The sequence below is a fragment of the Vigna unguiculata genome, chromosome 3, assembly GCF_004118075.2.
Source record: "Vigna unguiculata cultivar IT97K-499-35 chromosome 3, ASM411807v1, whole genome shotgun sequence".
NCBI lineage: Eukaryota > Viridiplantae > Streptophyta > Magnoliopsida > Fabales > Fabaceae > Vigna > Vigna unguiculata.
Window position 1 is genome coordinate 11,923,985 of NC_040281.1, and position 25,654 is coordinate 11,949,638.

Consider the following 25,654-nt stretch of genomic DNA (forward strand, 5'->3'; position numbering starts at 1 on the left):
TTTAAAAATATTTAAAAAATAAAATTGAAAAATAAATGTGAAAAAAAAAATTATTCCTCATCTATAAATATAAATATATAAAAGTTTATTAGAATATAAATATATAATATATATTGAAATATTAAATTTTTAAAAAGTATATATGAAAATATATAAATATAAGAAAAAATTGGGAAGGCCATGACACCCTCTGTCCACACTAAGGTTCGCTACTGTTTGTAATCATCATGAATGCTGGGTGGTGTCGCTCTACTTTTTCTTTTCAATGTGTTTCAAGTAATGCTGGCAAGTTGTATGCAAGGTGAAGCAACATAACGAACTTGTGACCTGATTGAAAACTATAGGTGCTGATTTTGCCAATGTTATAATCATCACATTATATATTGCGCAATTATTTTTCTTTGTGCAAAAGCATTATGTTAATAAGGGTCTTGCCATCAATTTGAAATGAATAAATAGACGAATGAATAATCTACGAATTTTTTAAATGAGCATGGTGTATAAAATTTATATGGTTTAAATGTCCCTAGTTTTCTTGCATTCATATATTTTTTAGCAAATATGCTGAGAAATGGAATTAACTATGGAAGGAAAAGGATCTTAAAGAATTATATTGACTAATAAACAGCTCGTCTGAATTAAAGAATGCTGTAATAGATGGGTCATACAAATTCCATCCAGAAAACGAACAAGAATCATCTAAAAGATAAATTTGAAATAAAAAAATAGAATAAAGCTTCTCTTTCAAAACTTGGGCATGTTTATATAGCTTCAAGCAATCTCAATCTTCAGTTGCAGCACTTGCGGCACTCAAGTCCACAGAAAGATCAAGAACCTGAAACAAAAGACAAAATTGATACCGATCAGGAAAAGAAAAAACAAAATCCAGACTTTATTACCTTTTCCCCTTGAATATGATATTTTATTTATGCAACATTACATTTGGAGATACCATTTATCAATTTCTTGGCCTAGTTTATAATACCAGTTCTTTTTTAATTCTTGTTCTCAATGAGATATGTAATGTGAATTGCATTTAAAGTGAAAAAATACAAACCTTTCCAGTGATTTTGCTGTACATCCCGACCACGTCTTTAACTGTGGTTTCAAAGTGTGTGGTAGGATCATAGCTCTGCAAGGATTTAATTTCAGATTATTGCAATTGTTTTTTGATAATAAAAATTACAAGGAAAGAAATTCCATCTTACATACCGAAAAGGAAGTGCAATAAGATTTCATATCATCATGAAGGACAACAGGGAAAACCTTAGGATTCTAATTGTAAATTTACAGAACATGAGATTGTACTCAATACTTACAGTAGAGATGAAACAACCATCAGCCTCATGGTCATTGCAGGGTTCAAACCTGTCATACATGTCATAGAATATCTCATCTACAGGTCCAAGAAGATCAATACCAGGCTTCAATTCCACCTCAGGGTGCTCAGTCTCTGCTTCTGTTGTAACAAAAGCAATAAATTTTCCTTTGGGTGCTACATTATGAGCATAAGAGCAGCAGAACAGATACCTGCAATAACGATGAACATCAGAAAACAGCCAATAAAGTAGGATTTGTGAACTCCTCTCTGGAAAAAAGCTGTTCCCTTGTGTTTTTTCTTATAGTTTGTTCTTTTCATGCATATTTAGTAAGATATGAAAGCATCGAAGTTGATCAAAGCAAACCTACATATCTGACTTGCGACCAAGCTGCTTCTGTGGCAGAATGACTTGTGCTGAGTGAGAGTCATGGGTTTCTGGAATAGGATGGCTCATAATACATATTGCACGTGAAACCCTTCCAACCTTTTGAACCTGTTGAATGAATTAAATAGTGTCAGATGGAGTGGAGGAGATCACACTTTGCTGCAATTCATGTTTTCAGACTTCGGACATTCATGTAAACCATGTCCGGTAACTAAACATACCTCACACTTCTTGTTATCATAGAAATCTAACCTTATCAGATAGATATGATGGATCACACACAACTTTCTTGCATTTGGCTGTTTCTCCTTCTGAAGTCACACCTATGGCTTTCCCATTTTCGTCAAATTCTACCTGTGTACCACAAGATTAAAGGCAAGGAGAAATGTACAACAAGGAACTTGAGAGTACCTTTGCATATATTGGTTAAGGTGCATTTAGTAAGTCTAATTGATTTTTCTCTTTTAATATAATGTTTGTGATTAAATACTTTCTACTTTTGTTTCCTTAACCCATATTTGATGAGTACTGAATAGCATTTTGCTCTGTATGTGGTGGATTCTTCTATTTATCAGGCTTCAGGAGTTGAGCAACACAAAGCAAAGTAATGACCAATTTACAAAAAGCGAAAGGGAACAGAATGACTAGTAAGAAAAAAATTGACTTCTTTAAACTGTATCAGACAAGATAAACTTCAAAGTTAAAATAAATTCTCTTGATAAAAATTTCACAAGTAATTACAGAGCAATTGGTTCTCCTGTAACTTACCTTGCATTCTGGTTTGTTCAGCATGTAAGTTCCACCGTACACAGCACTTAGACGTGCAAATGCCTTAAGGAAATCAAAGAAACCAAAGTTTAGTTCCTGAAGTTTACCTAGAATAAAATGGAAATAAATATGGAGAACCTGAGGCAACTCTCCCAGTCCATATAGTGGATATATGTAAGGTGAACCTCCTTGAAAGCGTGCTAGGGACTCTGCATAAATCTGTACAGAGAAAACAACGTATTACATGCTCATAAACTTTAAGAACTGACTCCATGCCTGCAAAACATCAATGTAATGAACTTAAAATGCACGACACAAATTTTCCATGAAGGAGAAAAATAGGAAGCCTGTGGAATCTCGTGATCCCAATTAGTAATTTCAACTACATATACATACTAATTCCATTTCTGGTTATCAGTAATTGGCTTTTAGTTCTATAAATACCCTAGCGAAATTTATGAAGTCAATACCTTAACTCTCTCCACAAAATCCTTGGCTGGCTCATCCAAGTAGCTGTCATCACGATGAAGTGCCAAGGCATGACCTATGAAGTCAATTGTATCATCTTCCAATCCATATTTCCTACATTTGGAGAAACCATGAAACATGTAGTAAGGTAGATTTATTCATGTTTTACGTGTGATTGAAGCAGGATTTTAAGGGATGAAAACCCAAGTTATACAGAGGAAAATAAAAGAATCAAATGCATACGATATCAGCTGTCTTGCTGTAGTTTGATTCAAATCTAGTCCTTCGTGAGATTTGGGATCATTCTGGTCATAATCTTGGACATAAATGAAGAACTTCCGAGCACGACGCTTCTCAAACAGTCCCATTAAAGGTGATTTCAGTGCTTCAACATCTGTTGCGGGGACTTTGTATATCTAGAATAAACAAATTCAGAAATTCAGTCGTAAGATTTTTGTCAAAATGTTTGGTGAAATGTGAAGCTTGCAATATAGTAACAAACATAGAACTTGTGAAGTACACAAAACGAAAATAAATATGTTGACTACCTTTCCCTTGTTATACACAAAGCTTCCATCCACGGCTTTGAAGTTCAAGTACTTTGTGACATTTGTGTGAATGAGAACACGGACTAAAGCTCCATTCGCCATCATAAACTACAAAAACAACAGATGAAAAGTTGGTTTTCGTTTCAGAAATAAATAGAAATGATAACTATATATGATCCATTTCATGCATGGGAGAGAACTCAAAGCAACTTGCTTTGCTTTTCCACATTAATATATGCTCAAAAGGAAACCACCAGAAAAATTTGATCTACATTGCCTAACACTTCCAAGAACCAAGAAATATGAACACATAATATTGTCCTAACAAAATTAGAAGGTAGATTTTAAAAGAGTAGGAATCCACAATGTATAGATATATACTAACAAGATGCATCAATGTTTTTCAACTTTCAACTGCAAAATGTAATATATATATAAATATGAGAGCATTACCTTAGGTATCATATCAACATTGTATTCTCTGCTGGAGCCTAAGTCCTCTGGTGGCTTGTCATCTGACCTAAATCGTTTCCATAGCTAAACAGCAGAAAGTGGATTTTAGTGTGAAAAATGAAAAAAGAGATAATTGTATTACTAATGAAACAAGTATGTTTACCTGTGTAAGATTGAGAGATGTAGAAGCCCCTCCATAGTAGTCATTTCTATCCATGTGCAACACCTGATTCAACCATACTCAAATCATTTATAATTTTCAAAATTCATAATTATTTATCAACTTTCTTAATGCTTCCATATAATCATAATTATTTTCAAATGGAGACATAGCCTATGCTTGGTCACACTTAAAAATACTCTTTTCTTATATATACGAAAAATACCCAAAATATAAAATGCTTCCACTCTGTTGTCACCTGCTAGGTCAAGCAAAATAGATGAAATTATGATATTAGCCTATGACTTAACACATTAAGTTTGGATTTGGAACAGGTGAAAATTATATTATATGATCAATATATGTGTAGCTTATTATTCTGTAATCTATTATAACAATAGATGTTACTTTTTCAGTAAGTTTAAAAAAATAAAATAAATAATTTTCTTAAATGTAATAAAAATACCAACTTTCGCATAAGAAAATGTTTTATGCTTGAAATTTGGAGGACCGTCTAGGTAGGATCGTGTTTAATCTAAATTTTGTTTTAAGTTAATTAAATTTAATTGAGTCGGGTCTATTTCATCTTTATTTTATTTATTTAACATTCCAATCGAATCAAAAGCGCGAATCATTAGATTGAGTAATTTTAAAAAATAATACCTCTAAATTTTCTCTCTTTTCTTTTCATAATTATAAGGCTAAAATTACTTTATATATATATATATATATATATATATATATATATATATATATATATATATATATAAAATAATGTCATAAAATATAAAAATACTTTTGTTAAAATTTATGACATTCTAATCTCTTTTTTTTTACTCATTTTATTCAATTTATTCTAAATATTAATAAAAAAAGGTTCGATTAAATCCGTCACTTTTTAACAAACCTATGTTAATGGTTTTAATTTATACATAATGCAATTTATTACCAATGGATGATGACAGTATAAAACTAATAACATCAATTTCAATATATTTAAGGTTTAAATTGTTAAATTGAAAAAAAATATCAATTTGATACATTATTTCAATTTTAAAATTTAAGGACTTGATTATATCCATTATCAATAAATAGATCAAATAAAAAAAATACTAATAATAATATGACTAAAAAGATAATTAAGCCTAAAATATCAAACAAATGGCATTCTTTTATTATTATATTAATTATGTAGTTGGATTGACTTGAATGAAATTTGAAATTCATTTAACATGTTACACAATCTAATTCTATTTTTTTATCCAATTTTTAATCCATTAATTTAATTACCATTAAATTATTTATTTTAATTTTCTTTAATGATGTAATGTGATAATCTAATAATAATTAAAATAGTAAATTAAAAATGGATAAAAAGAATGTATGTGAAAGTATCATTGTCTTTCTATTTAAGTGCATTAAACAAAATCCAACTCAAAGAAGTGTACTTAGACCTAGTTGAGTTATATAAAATTGCAAGTGGGTACACGTCCCGAAACAAGAAAACAAAAAACTATTGAAAAGTAATTATAAATCACAATTTTTAAAATCCCTCAAAACAACTTATTTTTCATAGAAAAACAAAGTTTTCTTTATTAAATTTGAGCAGATGCCTCAAACATCCAACTTACTTTATAAAGAATCTATTTTGTATAAAAAAATTGAAATTGGAAATATAGAATGTACCAAACATGTTATTAAGCATAGACAAGCTAAAATTATTAAATAAATTAAATAGGTTAAATTTTCAGTTAAAAACCAAAAAGCAGAAAAACATTAAATAAAGTTTTATATCAAGTAACTAAACTAATTTCAGATATTCAATTTATAATTAACCTAGCCACTGTTTTTCCCCCTAGACAGGCCTAGGTCAAGCTTGTCTTTAATTCATGTTTGTACTTCAAATATGACACTTTGAAAAGACAAGACTACATAGGCCATTGCACTGTTTTTTTAGAGAGGGAAATTTGACCATCATTTTTAAATTTCATTTATAATTTTTCCTTTTTCTTACATCACTTTTCCATTGAGGCTACCACTGGCTTTAGGATCTCATGTATTAAAAAAGAAAAGTAAAATATATATATATATATATATATATATATATATATTATATAAATGATGCAGAGTCCATTTTAAAAAATAGTACATAAATAATTGTAACTTGCACAGATAAATACTGTCACCAAACTGTGTCATAAACCAAATTCTCATTTTGAGCAAAGTCCTTTTTCTTTAAGATTTTTCATGTTAGAAATTACAGAAAATACATCATCTCATATTTGATATACACATATTGCAATTTGATTAGCTTTACCTAATTTATTGTTTCTTGAAAGAATTTTTCAAGAACCATTTAGAAGTGCTTGCATCTCAAGAAATAACAAGAATTGAAAAGAAAAACTGAAAGAATGATCGATGTGGCAGCATTGTTGTGTTTTACAACGAAACATGAACATAAGAAGAACGAAAGAAAAAGGTAGAAAGAAATTGAGAAAAGAACCTTGAGGCCATCAACAGAGAGAAGACCACTGAGGATGCATTCCTTGAGACCTGTGCCCAACACAATTACATCGTACTCTTCATCCATAGTATGTTGATTGATTGAGTTTCAGAGAAATTGAAATTGAAACTGAAATGCTGACAGAACAGGAAACGAAAACGAGGTTTTGAATTTGATGAAGGAGGAAATGAGAGGAACAAGGGATTTGCGTATTAAGTGTTTACGTTTTTGTGTGTGTGAAAGAGATTTGAAGCAGAACACGTCTTTAGCACAAGGTAACGAGACTAACGCTCCCCAAAATAACTCTTCTCATAATGCTATGCACACACGTGTTTTCTGTTATCAAACCATTTTATTATTTTTATTTATTTAAAACCCAATAATCTGCACATCTTTTATATTTAGTTTCATGTTGGATAATGAATGTCACTAAATTTTAATATTTTTTTCCTTGAAAAAAGTTTTAATAGTGGAGGGATATTATTCAGCTGAAAAGCTCTTATATATTAAAAGGGAGTTTATGTAGAAAAGTATATATAAATATATAGTTTTTAACCTTAACTTTTAAGTTATATAAGCATTATAAAACACATTAATTTACTCACAATATATTATCGATAAATATTTTTGTTAATAAATAAATTTTAAAGTCTATTGGATAAAATTTCGTTTATAAAAAAAAAAAGCATATAAAATCAACTTTAAACTTTTTACTTTTATCGTGCACTCAAAATAATAACGAAATTTAATGCAGGAGCAACGGAAATTCAGGTCGCTTGTGTTTCTAATCTTAGTTTCTTATAGATAAACTTTCACAATGCAAACTTCAACAGATTAATTTAGTGTGTGTTTGATTAGGCTTTATGTTAAGAAATGTTTACTTAATTTTTTTTTCTAATGAAAATGATCTTTATCGTTATAATTTGATGTAGTATATGGGAAGTGTTAGAGGTGTAAAAAAGAAAGACTGTAAAAAATTTAAGTTTCAAAATATAAAGAGAAAAACTCAAACTTGATATGTTGGCTCAAAATATTCAACAGATTTTTGTTTACTTTTATAATAAGTTTTGATTCACTTGAAATTTAAGTTTTATATTCCATAAGGATTTTTTTTTCTTTCTAAACTCTCTTTAACACACAAAATCATTAAATAACAATCAATTTTAAAAATAAAAAAAATAATTAATCACTATAATGATTAATTTGGATACCAATTTAATAAAAATTAAAAATTATTAGTATCTAAAATAATTTTTGTTATAAATAAAGAATTATAATTTGTCTGTAAATTAAAGTTTAAATTGGTTTCAAAGATTAACTACTAAATTTTTTTGATTCAAAAGTTTTAGTGGCTAAATATATATAATGAATTTATATTGGTAACATTAATATTCAATATATAAATTTGCATTCCAACATAAGTATTTGTTAGTATAATGTATTATAATATTAAAACTAGGTATGCTAATTACAACAAATAATATCGTAATGTTTATAATAAATTTACTTTTCAAATATCAAAATGGTAATGACAAATCGACACATAGTATTTGGTTAAAGGATGTGGAGGACAGAAAAGAATGAATAACCTCTTCTATCTTTATTTAGCTTTCAATAAAAAAAAAAAACACCAAAAAGAGAAACATAGATGTAAGAATCAAATTAACTTTTATGGTGATATAAACTATAGACATGATCGAAGCATCGACCACTAACTCATGAGTATACAGAAGATGAGTTAAGTACAATGCATCCCTTAAATTTACTTTAGATAAACACTGCATTCAATTGGTTTTCAGTGAGACACACAAAGGAAGTGAACCCTGTCACTTCTAACATTCTACAATTTTGTTGATTATTTAAGGTAACCTGAAATCCACAAAGATAGACTCTAATTAAATAATTTTCTCACCGATACTTTTAGAAAATATAAAGAAAAATAGTTAATACTCATCTACATAAAACAAGTAGTTAAGCCTAATTTCATATCCCTACCCTAACTTCATTATAGAATTAATACATAAAGAAGTTATTTACGTAAAACAAGTACATTATTATAAATAACAATGATATTTTGACAATTTTCTCTTATAACATGAGATGTCATCTTCTAAGTGGTTCTTGAATATTCAGAATGAGAAAAAGAAAATATAGAAATCCTCTTAGAATATAATATTTAATGTTGTAAGAAAAAATTGTTAAAATTTAGTAGTCAAAAAAATCATTTTCACTCGTAAGCTTAATCATAATGTATAGAAAAAGTAACTAACCCCAACTTGAGAGATGTGTCACTACAACCATCTTCAGGAAGATTAGATGAATTGCTAATAATGGATTCCGATGATTGCCTGTGTAAATGGATAAGGCTTGGCACCTAAATTTTACATGCATTCTTGAGAGATTGTGTGTAAAAAATATCAAAAAACACACAAGTTTTTGAAAAGCTTAAATCACCTGTTTCAATCTTTGGTTTTCCTGCATTAGTTCCGCACCCTGTATGAGGAACATAATCAAACATTGTAGCCGAGAGTTGCAAAGAATGCAGCTTTTATCTTCTTTCATCAAATTAAATACAAAAAGTAAAAGTTCATTCATTTGGGTACTATCTCTCAGACAAATTTTGAGAGCCACTTTAGTTAGATTATTGATACTAATCTATAAAGGATTTGTTTACTTCTTCTACTTCAATTTATCTTAATGTTTTGAATATGGATGATAATCACTCTAGAGGTGTACAATAAAGAAACCTAATTGTAACCTAGCAGAAAGGATGCACAAATTGTTCAGAGAAAGAGTCATGCATGTGTTTGCTTTCTAAAGCAAATTATTTGAATATGTTTGGATGCACAAATTTTTTATTTATTTATATTTCATTCCAAATATTTAAAATCAATTCACCAATCTGAGCTTCGTTTTCTTTATTGACTATGAGATTAATATTTAATTCGAAATGTTATCCTTTCTTGGATAGTCTTCTGCAGAAAAAAAGTTAGGACTTTCAGACATCATGTTTTGCTAACAGAGTGACATCCATTAAATAAATTCTAATTCTTTTGATGAAGATGCTTTATCGAAGTAAAAATTGTTTTGTTGCCCTATTTATTTAATGAACAATTTAGATAAATGCATTTTGCTTTTTAAATAGAAAAATAAGTTGAAAGGAATATAAGTGTTCCCTAACATCAGTTTGACGCATTTGATATGATATGATCTGTGCACATATGTTGGGAGACAGACACAACGTAAGAGTACTGACATTTTGCCATCCACAGTTGACAACTTTATCTTTCTTTATATAAATACTAGTGTAAACACAGGCGCTATCGCGCCTGTGTGTACGCATTTTTTGAATTATATTAATAATTGATGATATTGTAATGTTATTAATTTAATAAACAAAATAACAAAATAAAAGTATATTTATAAAAAATAAAATAAAATGTACGGAGAAAATAAGAGAAAAATAACTGTTGATGAATAGTAAGAGAAAAAAAGAAAAAGGAGATAAGTAAATAATTTTATAAAAACTTGTAAAAGTAACCGTTAATTTTTAAAAATTTAATAAATAATTAAATTATAAAGGGTAAAGTTGGAATTATGAAATGTGGACACAAAAGAGGGAATCCCCTTTATATATAGTTATAGATATATATAATAAAAATGTATTTCGTACATCAAATATTTATAAACAATTACACTTATATTTTTGTTTTTTTATTTCTTTTTATTTAACTAAGTTTGATATGAAAATTTTAAATATTTTTAATTAATTTTTTATTAAATTTTGTTATTTATTGAATGCTCACAATTTTTTACATTTTTTAGTTTAGTTTTGGGTTTAATTTTTCTATGAATTAGGATGACATTGTAGTTATTTTATCACATAATTTTACTTATATATACTTTTAAAAGATTTGAGATTTTGTAGTTAATATAAAATAGTATAATGGCTAAAGTAAAATGACAAGTAATTTTTTTCTTTATATTTTTATCGAAATAGTGAAAACCTTCTCATCAATAGAGGTGACGGAAGAGTCTTTGACTTAAATGAAAGTCATAAAAAAGACATAACAACTTCATTATATAAGACATCTTTAATGACAACAGTAAAAAATACTCAATATTAAGGACAACATCATTTTTTATTAATCATGGACACAGGTAAAAATAGCGAAACAAGATGAAAATCATATAATCCAATTAACAAAAACAACAATTTGTAGATATTTAATTGAAAAGATATAAAAAAATTAAATACTCAATAGATAAAAAATTTAATAAGATTTCCTCTAAAAATACTCAAATTTATGTGTATTTAATTTTATCATTTTTTTAATCATTACTTTTTTCCGGCAATAATTATATTGACAATTTATCTGCTAATGTACATCCCAATAGAAAAGTCAAATCCTATTACATCATGTCTCCTTGATTATACAATGATTTGTCAAGGGTTAAAAAATTTGCAGAACTTCAGCTACACCTATTGGGAATATCTATTTCTACTTCATTCTATTTTTCTATCATTTACCATCTATTATTCATAACCAATTTGGATATTTAATAAGGCTTGATTAAAACAAATACAGTTTATATAATAACATATAACCTAAAATTGGTTTTCCAATTATATGCTTTAAAAATTGAAGTTCAAACTGAAGACATTTTAGTTGAAGTTGATGGAAATATATTCTGAACTAATAAGTTGAACTACAAATTTCTTACTAAGTTGAAATTACATTGAAACTGAGTTAAATATACACCAAGCAAGGCTAAGTTCAAGATGTTTCAATCTTTAAGGTGAAGATGAAATTACTTAGGTTATAACTAACAAATTAAAAATACTTTGATCAAGACTAATCTAAATTATTCTCCCTGAGATCAAGTTAAAAAAGCTGTAATTGAAACAGTACAAAAGATATTCTGGTAAAAAATAACTAAAAACTGATATAGGATTTTTAAGCTTTCATAAACACATCTATAAATATATCCCACTGTTTAAAGAACCAAAAATTTAACTTAAAATACAGTGATCAAACTGTATTACCAATTTTGACACATTGAAGAGCAAAAAACACAGTCAAAAAGCTGTTAAATAAGAAAGACAAAAGAAAGGTTTCGCCCTTAATGCAAAAATCTTTGACTCACTTCACTGAGAGCCCCCTAATGTTTAGAGCAGAAGAACCTGGTCTAAAGGATTTTCCTGAATACCGTTATGCATGCAGCATGTACATTCCACTCATTTAATATGTTAATTAGATATAAACATTATGATAATAATAATAATAACGACAAAGTATATGACATTTGAAATGAATCAGAGATTTTGTTTATATTTTACCTTTCTTTTAAGGTTGTTGATCTCTTGCATAACTTTTTCATCCTAAAATACAATAGTATCCAATATGTCAGAAGCATTCATACGTTTCCCCAAAGTCATAACTAATCAAAAGAAGGTTGCAACATTGCAAGCATATAGGTTCTAGTTATGGATTTTAATCCCTTGTGAGAAATGAAGTACTACACACTACACTAGTAACTAATATTTTCATTTTTCCTACTGCAAAAAGGCAACAAGGCTAAAATACTGAACTGTGAGCATCATTGATCATAGGGCACAAACCTTTACTTTTGAAACATTGGTCAAACCTCTTTTAAGATGTTCCTCAATTTTCTGTAGTTCTTGCAGTGTCAATCCTTGCAGATCCTCACCATTCAAATGCCTGTGTTAAAGATGGAAAAAAATGTCTGTGATATAGTAGTATGTTTATATATGCAACATATGAAACATTGCATGCATATGTACCTCAATTCATGATTCTTATCTTCTACTTTCTTGCGCAGGATGTCGTTGGAGTCACTCTCAATCTGTGCATAAATTTAAAAGTAATCTTCAACTTTTGTTATCATGCAAATAATGTCAGAGACAGTTATACTTTTCTTTTTTTCTTGCAGACACGAGATCATTAGATCAATTTGCAGTTTTCCTTACACAACTCAATTAATCTACCTGTCAAGTCCGAAAAGAAACACATTCATGCAACCACCAGAAAATTCACAAGTATATTTCTCCCTCTAATGTTAAAGCTTACCAAACAAGGGACAAAATGTTAGTATGAAACTTTTATCAGCAGAAGTTTCAATAGAACATACATGCATGTATGTTTTTATCAACTAATTCACTTACGTGATTTAAAGATAATAAATATTTTGCATGATTTAATCACCATGGTAAATTTGTCATTAATATCCCCTTTCGTAAGTAAAAATTGGTCCTGATTGTAGTTGAAACATGCTTGAGTATAGACTTGCAAGATGAATAGAATATTTAATTACCTTGGTTTTTGGAAGGTGAAATGAAATTTTGGTAGGCTTATGACAATTTTGGGGAATTTGATAGGTTCATGACTCCAAAAATTATATGTTTACATAAAGTAATTAGAGTTAAACTTGTCATTTTTAAACATAATCACTCTATTTTTGTCAGTTAATTTATTTTTCTTTTTTCAGCTCCAATTTTTATATTTTTGGAGTGAGTCATTTAAGTGTTAAATTCTTTGTTCTTTCTATAAAATCTTTAGTTTTCTACCATTAGGCTGCCAAGATAATTTATGTACCTTCACTGAGGGATGATATACTTTTATTTGTTTCATCATTACTGATGATAATTTAGTTTCAACTAAATGAATGAATTAAATTAAACTATTGTAAATTTTGAACTTCACTTCAAAAGTGGGTTGAAAGAATTGAGGTATATAATAGTTTATTATATAGAATGGGTTATGATTTTAGTAAATTAAACTAATTGAACTAGTATAATTGTTTGAATTATTTGAATTATTACCAGTGATATATTTTCCAATCTAATGAGTCATAATCCAATTTAGTTCAACCAGTCTTATTTGATAAGAATTCAGTTTTCCAAAACTAAAGTATAACAAATTAGTATAGTTTTTTATTAAATAATTTAGCTTTTATACTGATAGCCATCATTCATTTACCTTAACCTCAATTGCAAGAATAATTAGTACTTTATTTTTTACATAGTATACAAGTTATTCTTGAGTTATCCAAAAGTAGACAATTTATGATTGCAAATTCAAATTTAGTCAAATGTATGTCAATATTTGAACATAGACTACTGTAATGGAGAGGATCTCATAGTTGCTTTAAAATGTCTACAAAATTGTAAAGTTATGCCAAGAAGATTAAATTATATGATCTGAGGATAAAGTTTTCAACGAACATAAAGTTGTAAAATTTGAAGACAAGTAAAGGATAGATCGACAAAACCTAGGAAGTTTGCCAACACTTTTAAAATGATATCACTATTAAGAAATCACACATTTCTTTCAATTTTCTTTTGCAAACTTATTCTTAGATGATACTTACAAATTTTGTTATAAATAATAATTTAAAAAAAATTATTATCAATTTTTTTTAAAACACAAAACACTTTTCACAATAAATTTTATACGAAACATTTTTCAAAGCAAATTTTGCAGATAGTATTTTAAAATTTTATAGTTTTCTAAAAAATAATTATTCATGAAAAATTATGTGTTTATTAAAATTTTTAGAAAAACCAAAAGAGAATAAGGTTTTTTCTTACAAAATTTTATAAGAAATTTGCAAAAAAAATTCTATTAAATATGAGAATTTTGTAATGTATGTTGCTAATGAATTAATAATGGGGTTAAACATAGGAAGTTAAAAAATGTATATATTATGGCTATGCTATGAGCTATGAAAAAACATATACCAGTAATAATGTTTATATATATTGTTTTAAATGAATATGCATGGTTAAATAGTTGTCCTATATTATGTAATGTTTCACAGCAAAAAAGAAGGAATTAAGTCTAGAAAAGGTGTTAGAATTTTCACATAATAACAAGATTGAAGCAATTGTCAGTAATACACAAGATGTCATAATAGAAAGGAGCTACAAATAAGCAAGTATGTTTTTGCATGCTTGTCTAAGACGTGTTTTTGGACATTTTCACGTCAAAATAAGGAAACAACGCAGAAGCTACCATTTGTTGCTTCTGACATGACAGAGAGATCCATTGTCGTCAAAAGTATAGCCAAATAGGTAATAAGTCTGACTTATAGGGCCAGATTTTTCTATCAGGACATTGATATAATTTTTCACTAGCATAGATTGTAATACTATATAGAAAGTAAGTGTAAGTTTAACCTATTTTCATAAGTACTTCGAAAAATAAGGTTTATCCGACTTATTAATTTCATCTTTAATCAACATTAGGTGTCCAATAATGGAAACTAAAATTATGACGAGGAACAGGCACCCTACAAACGTGCTTCCATGTTACAATTGGGATGAATCCCCGATTTGATGACAATAGCGATGTCAGAGAAGCAACATTATAACTGTGCTGTTTATACATTATCCTTAATGTCATAATCAAACACATTCCCCATAATGTTGTCATCATCAGACGTGCGCAGAATAGCATGTGGAAGCATACCAAGATCAAAACCCTAATTTAATGTCTTTTTGACTCGTCCAACACGTCAAGAACAGTGTTCCTCAAGAATAATGAAAAGAATAAAAAGCACGTTCCATTAAGCATTGTCCATGCATATAAGAGCTAGAATAACCACGCCACAAAACTGAAAACTTTCAAAGTGACACACCAAATCTCTGAAGTTCGGTCATGGATGATCGATTGATAAATCACACACAATGCATGCTGTGTAAATTTTACTTGATATGACATACAAATGAAAATATTTGAGATGACAAGTTTTGTCCCCTTCAAGAGAAAATTGATTACAAGTACCCTGATACATGGTGATTATAATCAACATGCTGAAACACAAGTTTGTGGTATTTCTATTACTCTCTTTTTTTTGGCACAATCAACCGAGAAACAATCCAAATTACTCGACTTCTTGAAATAAAATTTTGAATTACATTTGTATTAACTTATTAGGTTCAAAAAAGGAAAAACGGGTGAAGATATAGTTCCAACAACAAAGCAATACTTGTTTGTAATATTTATGGTTTGTCAAATTGTGCTAATCACCGAAAATAATTGTAAGTGAGGAACCCTTTCAAAAACAACAGTTTAGGAAGAGGAGTTATCATGCATACACTCTGCATTTATTTTTATTGCACTCAATTTTTTCTTTCTACCTCTCCTCTCATTTATTTCATAGTACTACATGCTATATTTATTTCTTTTTCTCAACTCTTTTATTCATTTGTTTTTTTGTCTCTCTTCAATCTTACTTATGACGGAGTCTAAGATCAACCTTTTCATACAACAGATACACATTTTATTAGATATTATGTGAATTTAAAAATGTATAAAAAAATCATACAACATATAATCAATAAAAACACATTAAATATTGCTGAAATAAAGTTATAGCAATTTTCAGCTTTGGATATGGAGAAACAATGTTTTTATACCACGCATATTTTTCTTGAATATTAATTTTTTAATGGCAAGAATCGCTTCAAAAGTGCATACTGGTAGTATCTAAAATTATTGATATCAAGTACACGAATGAAATAAATATATTGAAGTAGCATAGGTTTAAATGTTTCATGGGTGTATCAAGAAAGTGTTCAAAGAGTTATTGATACTGGGTACGAGTACATGAAGCAAATTAAAGACACTTCATAGCTTCTTCTTTTTTTGAGAAAGATATATATGTAGACACTTTCTCTAGACATAAAAAAATCCAGTGACATTATGCTGGTTCGCTCTTAAAAGTGGTGATATTTGTACTTAAAGAAATGTAGGTCCCTACATAGAGTTCTGAACTTTCCAGGAGCATATAGAAAAAGGAGATATTATGAATCAAGGAAAAGGACTTTAGCCAACGTATAATTACATGAGAAAACTCAAAACTTAAAGGTAAAATTACAATATTGGTATATATAGAAACATGAAATATCTTTCACTCACTAATTGCACATGAGAAACTTCAGTTCAAGGTGAGATTATGATGTGAAGTCTATTCAAGCATGCAAGAACTCTTTCATAGATGACCTATATCAGCAACCATATACTCCAGAGAAGAGATAAGAGGGGATTTGTTTAGCAAATAATTTACTTATTTTCAGCAAGTAAATTCTACTTATTGAACACATATGCACTGTGAAAGGAATAATCATTTATCAAGATGGTAGTGAAATTTACCTAGTTTCATAGGTTATAACTTATCTTGAAATAGAATTGATCTTCGTCTTCTTTTCATTTTGGTTAGTTTTACTAGAAGAGGTCTTGGTCTGGTCCCATATTTTTATCTTTGTGTACTCTTCTTTTTTTATGTGCTTTTCTCTTCCAAGTTAATAAACAAATTCAGGATATATATATATATATATATATATATATATATATATATATATATATATATATCAACATCATTGCAAGCAACTACAATAGTGAGTTGATGTTATAATAAAGCTAACCTGAAGCTCCATAGAGGGACGATCCAATCTATGCATTGCTGAATGACGATCGCGCCTTTCAATTACTTGCTGCATACTGAAAAAAACACAACATTAGGTTTACATTTCAATTTCCTTTTTTTCCTTTGAGTTAATGATGCTCATAAAATTAAGAACTTCATATCATTTCAAAGCTCTGGTAGAGTTTATACAGATACGAATTTTTCACATCACCATGAACTAGTTCGAGTAACTTGTATTTCAGAAGAGATGACCATGAAATCAAAACACATTTCAAATATTTCGAATAAAACTACTCTTTAGACTTTTCAGCAAATATGTACAGTGCAAGCAAATTCCGAACGCAATAGCTGCGAGTGCTTTTCTGCAGAATGTGGTCCCAACTTCTGCAGCATAAAGTCCTTTATAGGGAAGTTTACACACCTAATGCTCCTAATTAACTGGTTTCAGAAAACTAAGTTGCAGAAAAATATGCAAAAAGAGAGTATAAATATTCAAAAATTCATTAAAGACACTGCTCTCGAAGAGTGAGAAAATTCATTACTCTTTTCTGATCTCCTGAGCCCGTGAAACAGATGTTATAATACAAATATTTTCTCTTTGCATTTGAACCCATATGAAAGAAGGAATTAACGATACTAAGGAAACAAAAAGGAGATGAATTAATAGATGAGAAAATGCAAAATGAAAAGGAAGACATTGATGCTGCAAATAGTAGAAATAGAATACCTTGAACTGGCATAATCAAAAAGCTTGCTAGTTGCAGAAAAGACTATGAGAGCTATGTCTGCATCACAAAGGGTTGACAACTCCTGAGCCTTCTTGAAAAGCCCTTTTCTTCTCTTTGAGAAAGTCACTTGCCTCGAACTGATGTTGTCGATTTTCTTGATCTGTATCCTCTTTCTAGTCATCTCCCTATCACTCAACAACAATCATCCAAAACCATTACATCTAAGAGGGAAAAAGAAAACACTTTCTCCACAACAAAAAAATCCAACGGATTTAACATAAAATGGATCCAGATGAAATCATGTGAACACAAACAAATAGAGACCACTCGACCATTTATTTAAACCTTAAACTGCACTTACCCAGGAATTTAATTTGCTTTACTTAAAAGAAAAAAACAATGTTTTGGATATCATATATGGAAAGTGGGAGGTAGAGAGAGAGAGAGAGAGAGAGAGAGTGATTAAGAAAAAAAGAAAAAAGGTAACAAACCAGGTTCTTGAAATAGCAATCTGTGGAAGAAGAATCTTAGAGGAAGGAGCAGAAAATGGAAAACTTGAAGAAAAAGCAGTTGGAAGAGGAAAAAGTTGAAAGAGGAACTTACAAAAATGGTTGGTTTGAGTTGCTGAAATGGGTATTGGGAATAATAGAGAAGTGAGAAGTTGGTAACAGTTAGAAAGATAAGTGGATACATAGGATACAATTTGATGTGGGTGTGGGACAATACACTTATGCCTTTTATGGTCAAGTTGCTGTTCCTGTACTGCAAACTATTAAATTTATGTTTCCTTTTTTTTTCCATTATTATTAAAATAAAGAAAATGACGTTTTCACAATCATGCAACAACCAATAAACCTCTTTTGAAGGATACCCTCGTTAAAACAAAGTAACTTAAAAAAGGAAAGAAGAATCATAGAACAGGTGTCAGCTACTCGTATAAATTATTAGGGTGCAAAAATATTGTTATATATACAAAAGTAAGCGTCAAAATACATTCAATTATTATCTATGCTAAAAAACTAATTTAACATATAATTTAGATATATCATACACTAAAATTATTAAATAGCAATTCATTTTATAATTCAAAATAATTAGTCAATTTATTGAACAAGTTAGTCACTATTTTATATATTAAATATTTAAAATAGTATCTATCATGAATAAAAAAAATAGAAAATACCTTTTAATATTAGTTATCAAGATTTTGGTTATTAAGGGTTTAAATTAGTTTCTAATTTAAATTAATTTAAAATCAATGATAATAAATAGCTAAAATATTGATAAAGTATGTATCTAATTTACAAATTAATTATAGATTTTATTATCACAATCTTCTATTAAAGATCCTTGAAGAAAATTATTATTAAGAAGTAGGGAAGTAGGGATGTTAAGGAGATGGGACAGATTTCACTATCACATACTGATAAAAAAAAATCATCCACATCATTATTTCCAAACTCAATGGGTATGAATTTTTTTTCACCCTAATCTCCATGGGATAATGGTATACTCTTCTACTTGTGTCTATACTCATACTTATTTTTCTTACCATTTTAATATCAAGTAATTAATTTTTAATTATGAAAGTATAAAATAGTCTTACAAAGGAAACATAATATTATCAAATTCAATATCAAAATAATGTATTTACATTTTTTTTCAATATCAAATATTTAGAATTATAATTATAAACATTTCAAATTAGAGTATCAAATAAATTTCAATTTTATTAAAACCAAAACTTTAATTAAATTTGCAAATGTTAATGGAACAAAGTTGATAAAATTTAAAAATAATTTTAAAATATTGCAAAAAGAAAACAAATATTCAAATTTAAAAATATTTTAAATGTTTCTTTACTCTCATTCTCACGAACAATTTATCCTATTGAATACTTAAATTAAGAGTTAAAAATTATCGTGCAAAAAGAATAAATAATAAATAAAAATATAAAAACAGTAGTATAAATATTCAAATATGAGACATAAAAAATATTTAATTTACATATATCGTTTGAACATAACTGTATAAATATTCAAATATTTAATTTACATATATCGTTTGGCTCGTCCAAATCATTGAACCAGTTTGAATCGTCGGGTCCGTCCGGATCATCGGGCCCGTCTGTGCTGTCATGCAGGTTCGGGTCGTTTGGTCCATCCGGATCATTGGGCCTAACCGGATTGTCGCGCCCGGCCAGATTGTCGGGCATGTTCGGGTCGTTGGACCCATCTGGATTGTTGAGCTCGTTCAAGTCATTGAGCTCGTTCGGGTCGTCCTGCTTGTCGAGTCATTGGGCAGGTCCGGGTTGTTAGGCTTATTCGGGTCATCGTGCTTGTCCGGATCGTTGAGTCTGTCCCATATATAATAATATTTTAAAAAAAATAATATATTTTTCATGTTGAAGATGAAAGCCCATGTGTTGATCCTGACTCACAGGACTTTTGTGGGGGGTTTTGGCCATGTGGGCTTCTTTGATGTGAGCTTTTTTGGCCCTAATCCACATGGGCCAGTCCTGTGGACTGGACCAAACCTGTGGACTTATTTTTTTATCAGCAAATTTTTAAATTTTTTTAATTTAAAATTGATGTTAACTACAATTTATATTTTTCAAACATTAAGTACATTACAACTTTAGTTAAATATTAAGTACATTGCAAATTTAAATGCATTTTAATTTAGTTTTTATAAAATATTATTTAATTATATATTTAAAATATTTTTTATTTTTATCTAAATATCTTTTTATTTAGTATTTGTTATAAATTGAATAGTGTGAATGTTAATTTTGTTTTCACATTTCTATCTCATTAGTTTATGTTTCTATTCTTTAATTTTCCTTATTAATTTTTTCATTTCTTCTCTCGATAAGAACAAGGTGCAAGTGAGTTAGAAAAAATTAAAAGAAAAATAAAGAAGTTTATCAAGAAAATTGAGTAAACAACAACGAGTAATATACAGTTAATTAAAAATAAAAAGTATTTAAAATGGTTGATAAAAGTTTAATTAAAAATTAATATTAAAATTAATAATCTCATTAAAAATTAATAAAACTTAAAAGAAATGGAAGATATTATCCACTTAAAAAGAAGAGAAGGCATGAATGAGTGGAGGGTTGTAACAGTGGTGAACAGAAGAGTGTTGTAATGGTTGGGAAAAGTAAAAGTGATTGTATTGTTTTCCGAAAGTAGGAATTGATTTATTTATTTGGTTTTTCTCTTTTTGGTTTCCCACAAGACTCATTTATTGATGTCCGTACAGTTAGCCATCTTGACTCGAGGGCACGACAACGACAATTGATGTACCCTCGTACTCACTACCCTACCCTCGTACTACCTTTCTCTCTCACACTGGTCCTTATGCACTTCTTAATTCGTAGCAAAACCCATGCCCACAATTATTCTTTTATTTTTTCTACTCTATAAATATCTCTTTATTATTATTTAATCTCAAATTAGATTTTTCTTTTTGACTTTTCGATCATCTTACATCTTCTTCTACCTCACCCTTATTTTGTTCCAACCACCGATTAGATCATGTAGGTTTATTTATAGGTTTGCACATAGGATGGACGGAGTATTTTTATTTACTTTATATCCGTCTTCTATAATTTCCTATTATATGGATTTGTCTAAAAATATATTCATAATTTATGATGTGTTATTGATATTAATATTGTGTGAATTTGTTATAAATTAAGTTTACTTTTAAGAGAATTTTCATGGACTTTTAGTTCTATATGATAACTTTAGTTACTTAGAATTTAGTTTTAGAAGTTGTTTTACTTATATATAATTACTATAAAAAATTTTAACTAGGGGTGGCAATATGAGTTTGGTCCGGCTTATAGATCCATAAAAAAATTGTGGGACGGGTTAAGACATTGAGCTTGCAGATTTGTTAGAGTTCGACACGCAAAAGTCTGCAGTCAGTGCGGGCTGGCATGTGCCCGCTGGCCAGTATAAAAAAATTTGTATTTATGTATATGAGTTACTTTCCTTCTAGACTTCGGCATGAACGTTTCAAATTCTTAAATGATGAAATAACATGTATTATATATTTTTGAATGTGCTAAAACTTGAATAATACATGTATGCCAAAGTATAAATATGAATATGATAAAAATGTTGAATTATCAATTTATCATCCAACTTTCCAAAATCTTTGTTCAATTTTATGAATTTATTAAAGTTTCTCAATTTTTTGAACATTAAAAGTTTTATCATAAGATTTAAAAAAAGGAAAAAAGGCAGACTAGCCCGCGGGCCCGTACTTATGTGAGACAGGTCAGAATTTTTAGTTTGCATTGAAAATGCAGGACGGACCAGCCCGACTCGCATATTACGAACCAAGTACAAGTCAGACCTAAATGGGTTGTACTAATCCGTATTGTCATCCATATTTTTAACCGGTTTATACTTATAAATTTGATATTATAAAATTATAAATATTAATTTTTTTAAGAAATAGATTTATAGAATTTATTTTTCTATTAATTTAATTAAATAAAAATAAGGTTATTAAAATCTCATCCCTTACTAATTTACAAAAATATAATTTCTTATGCATGTAATTCTACATATATGGACTAAATATTATGCAAAGCGGTCTACAAAATTAATCAGTATTTCTTCTACGATAGACCAGCCTAACCTATTTTCCGAAAACCAAATGTTAAACATTTCAAACTGGGGTGGACTGGTCTATTTTACCATCTAATTTCAGTGCTATAAAAGAAAACTAGGGGAGTGAGAACATAAGAAAAAGATGACAAAAAAAAAATCAAAATAAAGATAATTTAGTTTAAAAAATTGCGAATAAAATATTGTCAACGTAATATTATTTAATTTTGTTTGTTTATTTATAGTTTTATTATGAGTTGTCATGAAAAAAAAAACTAAACATAATAAATTATATGTAGAACGTAATTTGTTTGTTATGTTGCATTATTTGCACTTTCCACATTTTAAGTCATAAGTTAAACTATACCACACCTTTTATTGTTTTTCTAACTTTCCGTACTTTTATTCAATCAAATCCAACCTTTTCCTTTTAAGATTTCCCTACTTAAAGGAATTATAGAACAAATTTAAAATATTTATAATATAAGACAGAAACGTGATGTTTTTAAACACGAACTATTTTTATACACATTTGGTAAAAAAGAAGTTGGATTATTAAACCATTATAATCTATTTATGAGTGAAAGAGTTGCAATAAAAAACCCATTTCAATAAAAATGTAAGACTAAGTTTTATTTAAAAATAAATTTCAAATAAATAAATAATTATAAGTTTATAAATAAAAAATTATATATTTATTTTTTATTTTATTCAAACTTTTATCTTACTAAATCTCATTCTCTAAACTCCTTCAGTTTTGAAAAGATTATAACTATTCTGGTGCTATCAACTTTCAACTTTTAGAATATATATATATATATATATATATATTTGTGGATAATGATAAGTGTATAGATCACGTAACAAGTAATAAATATTGTTATTTTTTAAGGGACTTGTACAATACTTGACAACTCTTACACTCAATAACTCAATTAGATCACAAAGTTCACAATTAATATAAAATATTTACAATTGTCAAGAATAAAATTTTATCCCTTCCATTTTCATGCATTCACAATTATCTGTACCTACCCACCCCAATCGATGATGCTGAGCAATGCGGCCCAATAAGGATCAATTAGCCTCATCATCAAAAAGACTACAAAATATTCCTAGATACACCTAGGGATATAAAAAAAATTCGTACCAACGGGTATCCGTGGATAAAATCCGCAACGAGTAGAAAATGAATATTGAAAATGGATACTCATGGGTAACGGATACGGGTATTTTTGATACCCATGTTAACGGAGCGGATATGTGTATCAGAGTACTATAGATACTTGTACACGCTATATTCTAATTTAAATTTAAAAAAATAAAAAAATATTAAAACATTAACACATTGATTTTGAGTGTGTTATTTTTTATCAATTAGTTTTAAAAAGTCTTCATTTATTTGTAAATGATCATTCAACACTATTTAAATGAGTTATTTACACTTTATTTGAACTTTATAAATGTTATGCATTGTATTTTTATTTGAATTTATGGTTAAAATTTGTGGTTAAATATTATTTTTTTCTTTTGTAAATACCCGCGGGTACCCATGGATATCCGTGGATATTAAAAACAAATGCAGATATTCGCATAATGGATACCCACACGGATATGGGTACCGATACGAGGCGTATCTTTATCCAGCGGGTAGGGTACGGGGAAACTACTACTTGTATTCTACCCGCCCCTTTGACATCTCTAGATACACCATTAGGGGAAATATTCATATACTAATAGTAGTTATGATAAATCTCGGTAGTTTGATTACGCCTTACTACCAAATTTTTATAAAATATTTGGTATATCAGGTAAGACGTCATATTTAATATTATTATTATTATTGCTTATTTGAGGTAAGTCATTATTTTACTAATATTGCTTGATATTACTTTACCTATTTTACCATATGGATCTAAGGCCCAAAAAGCCCTATAAATACATATAGTATTCTCTAAGGAATACACACACACACACTTTCTCTCTCATATAGTCATTATCTCTCATACAAGATCATGAATCTCTTACTGACTTGAACATCAAAGAGTTTTTTGCAGATGGATCTTTCACTTTATTTCAATCCTCGGTAAGAACATTCTCAATACCAAATTCATGTCAAAATTGATGAAGAGTTTGGCTTTGGTGATGAACTTGCTGCCCTGGAACATATTTAGATATGTGGCTTAAAGACAGTCAACCTAGTGATCTTCCTGATTACAATTTTGATGACTTTGGGATTGATGACATTGTTGGTTGGATTGAAGAACCCCTACATATACCTTGCGTGCAAATTTTGTAGCTATAGATGAATGAACTTTGTCCAATAGAGTAGTATTACATTTCAAGTTGTGTTATTTTCTTACAATTGCTAGTTTTGGGGTGAAAACAAAACAATTTAGGATTATGTTTAGTTGTATAATTGTATTATAATTTGACAATGATTTTTAATATTGTCTTTTATATGTTTGAATATTTGAACTCTTGTTTTGTATACTTTCATATATTTTTTTAGATTTATAATTTTTTTTTATATAATTTAAATTTTCATTAGTACAAAAGAATATTGAATTACGAAATTATAAATATAGGTCAACAATAATAAATAATAAAATATTTTATTTAAGAATTATTTATGATAGTGGAATTTATAAATATTGTAATATAATAAATTATGACATTTCTAAGTGTTGTGTTTTCATTAGATTTGATTTTTAATAAGTAAATAAAGTCATTTTTAACTGTCATTATTTACTTCTTTAAAATGTCGCTTTATGCAATGTATAAAGTGGCTGTTTGTTGCAATGCTTCACATTAAAATGTCATATTATATTTTGTGACAGCAATATCTATTGCGTTTTATAAAAAAACATGTCACGTGTGTAAATAACGTTTGAAAAGTCAAAATAAACAAAAATAAATACTACAACTTACGCTCTTGTTTGTAGTGATAGAGAATATTCTATTAGTTTTTCATAATGTGTCTTACAACTTTGATGGACTTATAAGACACGATCCTCCTAAATTCAATGGGCAATTTGGCTAAGATCAGGCAAATTAATGGATCAACGACATGGATAAGATCTTTGATGTATAGATCCATGACTCTATTAGTGGATGTAGTTGAAATCCTAGAGCTGTGGGAAAAGACCCAGGATAACAATTGATATTTCTTAGACTTAGAAGTGATCTTAGGAATGAATTGATTATCTATTGATGATAATATTATTCATTGTGTCCATGAAC

At 28.4% G+C, this 25,654-nt stretch overlaps 2 protein-coding genes across 6 annotated transcripts; both read right to left on the minus strand.

The window, feature by feature from the left end:
- Positions 1–634: 634 nt before the first annotated feature.
- On the minus strand, positions 635–6,817 carry LOC114179598 (guanosine nucleotide diphosphate dissociation inhibitor At5g09550). Its single transcript, XM_028066004.1, has 13 exons — positions 6,607–6,817; positions 4,107–4,169; positions 3,944–4,027; positions 3,491–3,598; positions 3,186–3,358; positions 2,945–3,056; positions 2,613–2,693; positions 2,475–2,537; positions 1,959–2,060; positions 1,690–1,814; positions 1,320–1,530; positions 1,058–1,132; positions 635–835 (listed from the first exon to the last, which is right to left on the minus strand). Exons 1-13 carry the CDS (start codon positions 6,691–6,693, stop codon positions 782–784), a joined length of 1,338 nt encoding a protein of 445 aa, XP_027921805.1. The 5' UTR covers positions 6,694–6,817; the 3' UTR covers positions 635–781.
- A 1,370-nt stretch (positions 6,818–8,187) lies between these two features.
- On the minus strand, positions 8,188–18,487 carry LOC114177349 (MADS-box protein JOINTLESS-like). 5 transcript variants are annotated; one of them, XM_028062648.1, is made up of 9 exons: positions 18,390–18,487; positions 17,786–17,971; positions 17,057–17,132; positions 12,413–12,474; positions 12,230–12,329; positions 11,948–11,989; positions 9,061–9,099; positions 8,877–8,980; positions 8,188–8,475 (listed from the first exon to the last, which is right to left on the minus strand). In XM_028062648.1, the coding sequence occupies exons 2-9, from the start codon at positions 17,965–17,967 to the stop codon at positions 8,466–8,468; spliced, it is 615 nt and encodes a 204-aa protein (XP_027918449.1). In that variant the 5' UTR covers positions 17,968–17,971; positions 18,390–18,487; the 3' UTR covers positions 8,188–8,465. The 5 variants fall into 5 exon arrangements, 4 of the variants coding, with proteins under 4 accessions (XP_027918449.1, XP_027918452.1, XP_027918450.1 ...); XM_028062651.1 differs by having other exon boundaries at positions 17,786–17,977; positions 18,390–18,478; XM_028062649.1 differs by lacking the exon at positions 18,390–18,487 and adding an exon at positions 18,278–18,383.
- Positions 18,488–25,654: the final 7,167 nt, after the last annotated feature.